This window comes from Cydia pomonella, chromosome 9 (assembly GCF_033807575.1).
Source record: "Cydia pomonella isolate Wapato2018A chromosome 9, ilCydPomo1, whole genome shotgun sequence".
Classification (NCBI taxonomy): Eukaryota; Metazoa; Arthropoda; class Insecta; order Lepidoptera; family Tortricidae; genus Cydia; species Cydia pomonella.
Window position 1 is genome coordinate 5,384,798 of NC_084711.1, and position 5,570 is coordinate 5,390,367.

Below are 5,570 nucleotides of genomic sequence, written 5' to 3' on the forward strand. Positions count from 1 at the left end.
CAAGTATGTAGATTAAAAGTACATACTAACACTACATTATCCCATACATTTGATTCATGAGAAAATAAGTAAGGTCTGGCGGCTCTGGGATCTTGCTCTATAATATTTACTCCGCACCCTCGTTTAGCTCTGAAACATAACACTATGAGTAGGGTCTAGTGTTATTTGGATGCGGTTTTCTGTAAGGTGGAGGTACTTCCCCAGTTGGGCTCTGCTCTAGAACTTAAATCCTGTGTGTATACTGTAGGAGCTGATTTTGGTGAATGTTGAGGAAACGATTAGTTTTTTGTGACGAGCTACTTTGGAAAAGAAGACTGTTGTTTAAAGAAATATCAATCATTTCTTGTAAAGATTAAGCCATATTTCATCGTAACCGGATGTATAGAATTGAAACTCGCCTTTCATTACGTGGCAGGTTCATTTCGATTGTTTGGAGCTGACAGTCAAATTACATCTCATATCAAACACTGATGCCGTTTGCTTGTCTCAATACTCGTTCCGCAGAATATTGACTTGTGTTCAATCGATTCTTGACATATGATTGTAATGTATATGGGGAATACTGGAGGGCGTAAAAGAATTTTACGGGAATTTAATAGCAAAACTCTGTCGGTTTTAAGTACAGGTATGGTATCCTGCGAATAATATTGCAGATCGGGGCAAAGAAAGAAACAATGGAAAGAGACAATTGGCTGTTTACGACGGTTTGCTAATACTGGCAACCGTCCATTAATCATCGTATTTAGTAAGTATAGTTTCATATTAAATAAATACTGCACTTCATGAACTTTCTTAGTTTGAGGTCAAATTGATGACGTGTGAACTTTAAATAGGTATGAAATCTTATGAGACTTACGACAAACATCACAAAGATTTTTTGACGACCGGATTGGCCTAGTAGCTAGTGACCCTGCCTATACAGCCGATGGTGGAATATATATATATATATATATATATATATATATATATATCGTTGTCGGAGTTATTTATTATCATAAAAATAGTGTGGAACAACGCTCTTAAAGCCAAAATTTGCCGAATATCTTTCCAAAGACCGATGTGCAATATTTATTGCCCGATAGAAAAATATTGTACGCTTACTTATTTCTGTAGTGTATACGTTTGTGGTCACAGCAACATAAAAAAAGTTCACTTATCTGCTTGAGTTTGATGCATTTTACATACCGAATGCGTAAAGACTGATATTAGTGATATTGTATCGCAGATATTGCAACTTTTCACAAACGGTAACCATTCATAATGTAGTTTAGTTCAAGAGAGGTATGGGCACTGTGAATGTCGTCTCGCTTAGTGTGGTAGGGCAAAGCACAGCGGATTTTACTCCAGATCTAAAACAGAGCCCACCTGGTGAAGTATCTCCACCGTACAGAAAACCGCAGCCAAATAACACTAGACCCTACTTGTCATATATATGTAATGATGTGGGTAGACTCTTTTACTTTCTATGATAAAAAGTAACTGAAGGTACTTCACTTATATTCCTATGTAAGTCGTGTCAATATGTGCTTCCTAGCATATTAAAAGTTATTTCCATTTAAATAGTGTTTTATTGGACGTAATAGTGGCGACGTACGTAAAGTGGATATATTTTTATCAAGATGTCAAGACAATCAGTGAAATTTCATGAGTTTAACCCTAAGACAGACTGTTGGGAAAATTACCTAGATAGGTTAAACTATTGTTTTGAAGCCAATGGTGTTGATACGGACAATGCAAAAAAGGCTAATTTCTTTACAGTGTGTGGCTCACAAGTGTTTGAGACGTGTTTAGCGTTAATAACTCCAAAAAAATCTAGTGATGTGACATTCAGTGACATTGTAACTATTCTAACGGAACATTACAGTCCTAAGCCCAATGAAATATCAATGTCATATAAGTTTTATAAACGAGACCAAAAACAAGGCGAAAAAGCGTCTGAATATATTACGGCTTTGAGGAAAATTGGTTCGTTTTGTAATTTCAATGACTTGGAACGGATGCTACGCGACCGTCTTGTGTGTGGTATGAACGATCATAAATTGCAATATGAACTATTAAAAAAGAATAAACTCAGTTACAAAGACGTTGTCGATGCGATACTTTCGTCTGAGAGTGCGGAAAAAGACGTTCGTATGATCGTGATAGGTAGCTCCGTTTCCGACGAATCCACATCGAGCGCGACGCCCAGCACCTTCGCGCAGGCGGCGGCGTCCACTACGCCGGAGCCCATGGATGTCAACGCTGTACATTCCAAGCGCACTTCCGGCGGTACAAGCACCAGGTTGTGCTACAGATGTGGAGATCACCATGGAGGAGAATGTCGTTTCGCTAACGCAATCTGTCGTTATTGTAGGAAGAAAGGACATCTGGAAAAGATTTGCCTCGCTAAGAAAAAAGGGGGCAACAGGACCGTTAACTACACACACATTGATGAGGAGCAAGATGAGTACATCGGTGGTATCTACAACGTGGACACGGACAATCGCGTACCGCCGTTCGACGTGCAGGTGGCGCTAAACGGCGCGCTGCAGCGCATGCAAGTCGACACGGGCGCCGCTTACTCGCTCCTCAACGAGCGCACGTGGCGCGCGCTGGCGCGGCCGCCGCTGAGGCAGCCGCCGATCGCGCTGCGCACTTGGACGAGCGCGCCCCTCGAGATGCTCGGGCAGACAACTCTTCATGTGCAGTATAAAGGCATTGCTCGTGATTTAAATGTTTTTGTCGCTAAGGGTAAAGGCCCTAACCTTATAGGCCGCGATTGGTTTGCACCGCTTAATTTCTCACTGAACATTGACAGTGTATTGAACTTAGACATCGATCATAATACGGATACGATCATTGCGAAACATAGTGAGGTATTCAAAGACGGATTAGGTACTTACCGAGGCCAACCAGTGTCCATTCATGTGAAACCGGGCGCTACGCCTAAATATATCAAAGCGCGACCGGTACCATATGCTATTAAAGATCGTGTCGAAAAAGAGATTGACAGATTGGTCCACGAAGAGGTACTTCGCCCGGTGTCTTTTTCTGAATGGGCGACTCCAGTCGTACCCATTATAAAAAAGTCAGGTGACATAAGATTGTGCGGGGATTACCGCAGTACGGTAAATCAAGCTACAGAATCGGATACCTATCCGATGCCGACTGCTAATGAAGTTTTCGCTACCATTGCAGGGGGCAAGTATTTCTCAACACTAGACTTGAACCGAGCATACACACAGGTGACCGTGGACGACGCGACGGCTAAATTACTTACTTTGAATACTTGCAAAGGTTTGTACTCGGTTCATCGCCTAGCATTTGGAGTCAAGGCAAGTCCGGGTATCTTTCAGCGTTTGATGACAGCATTGTTAGCCGGAATTCAGGGGGTAGCGGTCCTCATAGACGACATCATCATAGCGGGTCGCACTCTCTCCGAAATGTGGCAACGTCTGGACGAGGTACTCACTCGTATTGGCAAAGCTGGACTTCGGCTCAACCGCAACAAATGTAAGTTAGCCAGACAAAAGGTTGAATTCCTTGGATACGTTATTGATGCAGTAGGTATTCATCCAGCGCCAAGTAAAGTGGAAGCTATTATAAACACTCCAGAACCGCAAAACGTGCACGAATTACAGGCTTTTCTCGGTCTTTACAACTTCTATGAGAGGTTCATACCACATAAAGCTACGATGCTTGAACCTCTTCATCGACTGCTCGACAAAACTCAAGCGTGGAAATGGACAGTGATCGAACAAACGGCATTTGAAAAGGCTAAACACTTTCTATCATTTGATATGACTTTAGTTCATTATGATTTAAATAAACGTTTATTGCTGACATGTGACAGCTCGGAATATGGCGTGGGCGCAGTACTCGCGCACGTGATGGACGACGGTCAGGAGCGCCCTATAGCCATGAGCTCGCGGACGCTACATATTCATGAACGGCGTTATTCTCAACTCGACAAAGAAGCAGCATCGATAATGTTTGGCATTCAAAAATTCCATAATTATTTAATCGGACGTCACTTTACTATTGTGACAGATCATAAGCCGCTACTAGGTATTTTTGATCCGAAGAAACCAATGCCTGGCATGATATCACCTCGACTAACGAGAATAGCTCTTGCTTTAACCGCACACAGCTATGAAATAATCTACAAGCCAGGGTCCCAGATCGGACATGCCGATGGTTTAAGTAGATGGCCACAGCCAGTGCCTGACCAACCAGAACAAGATCTCAGCGAGATTTTACTTATAGCGGAAACACCTCAAGACTTCCCTTTTGATGCTGATCAGATAGCAAAAGAAACAAAAAAAGATACTACGTTGGCGGCTGTCATGAATCACATATACCGTGGCTGGCCTGCTAAAATAACCGACAACGAGTTACGACCGTATTGGCTTCATCGTACAGAATTATCTCTACAGGAGGACTGTATACTATTAGGCTGTCGAGTGGTGATTCCTCCTGCATTGCGTAAAGCAACTTTACAAGTACTTCATAGTACTCACAATGGCATTGTACAAACAAAAGCTCTGGCAAGGAGTTATGTTTGGTGGCCACAACTCAATGAAGAAATTGAAAAGCTTATTGGGAACTGTTCCATATGCCTGGAACATCGGCACATGCCACCTAAGACCAGTCACGAATGGATTACACCTACAAGGCCATGGTCTAGAATACACATGGATTTTGCGGGACCCTTCCAAGGAAAGATTTTTCTGATAGTTGTGGACTCTTATTCTAGATGGCCTGAAGTGTTCATGGTCCCTAATACAAGCTCGGCTACAGTCATCAAACACTTGCGTGGGTTGTTTGCCACCCATGGTTTATGTGAAACTATTGTGTCTGATAACGGCACAGCATTTACATCGGTAGAAATGGAGCAATTTGTTCAGGCTAATAAAATAAAACATGCTAAGACTGCACCTTATCATCCTGCCACGAACGGTTTAGCTGAAAGGATGGTTCAGACCGTGAAAAATAAATTACGAAAAATGAATAATTTGCCGTGGGATGTGTTGATTACTAACATGCTCTTAGGTTTGAGAGCCACTCCTTGCTCGGCAACAAACAAAAGCCCGGCTGAACTACTTATGAATAGAAAGCTACGTACTTTGCTGGACGTGATTCATCCCAATAATATAGTACATAAAAATATAGAACAGCAAATTGATCGAAATGCACAAGTGAAACGAAGAGAAGGTAACATCGGTCAAAAAGTTATGTACAGAAATTATGGAAAGGGTGCTAAATGGTTACCAGGAACAGTAGTTAGTAAAGGTGGTCCTTCTAGTTACCAAGTTGAAGCTACAGATGGTTCATTAGTAAACAGACATATAGATCAATTGATTAAAACTACAGCAGAGGACTCAACTGTAACTGACAGAGTGTTGCCTGAAGATGAAGTGATAAGGGGAGAAGGTACAACAGATGAAGATAATAATGATAAGTGTACAGAGATGGATAGTACCAGTGATGCTGATTATCAGGATGATACTATCATTGAAATACCTAGCTCTAATCAATGGGCTGCTATGCTGGGAATACCTCCAATTGAACCAAGTCAATCTGTAGGGAAA

At 42.0% G+C, this 5,570-nt stretch overlaps 1 protein-coding gene across 1 annotated transcript in view; it reads left to right on the forward strand.

The window, feature by feature from the left end:
• The first annotated feature begins 1,997 nt into the window (after nucleotides 1-1,997).
• The window catches only part of LOC133520987 (uncharacterized protein K02A2.6-like), a 3,761-nt gene continuing 188 nt past the window's right edge, over nucleotides 1,998-5,570 (forward strand). The window contains exon 1 of the mRNA XM_061855707.1: nucleotides 1,998-5,561. Coding sequence (XP_061711691.1) covers nucleotides 1,998-5,561 — 3,564 coding nt within the window. The remainder of the gene's footprint in view (nucleotides 5,562-5,570) is intronic.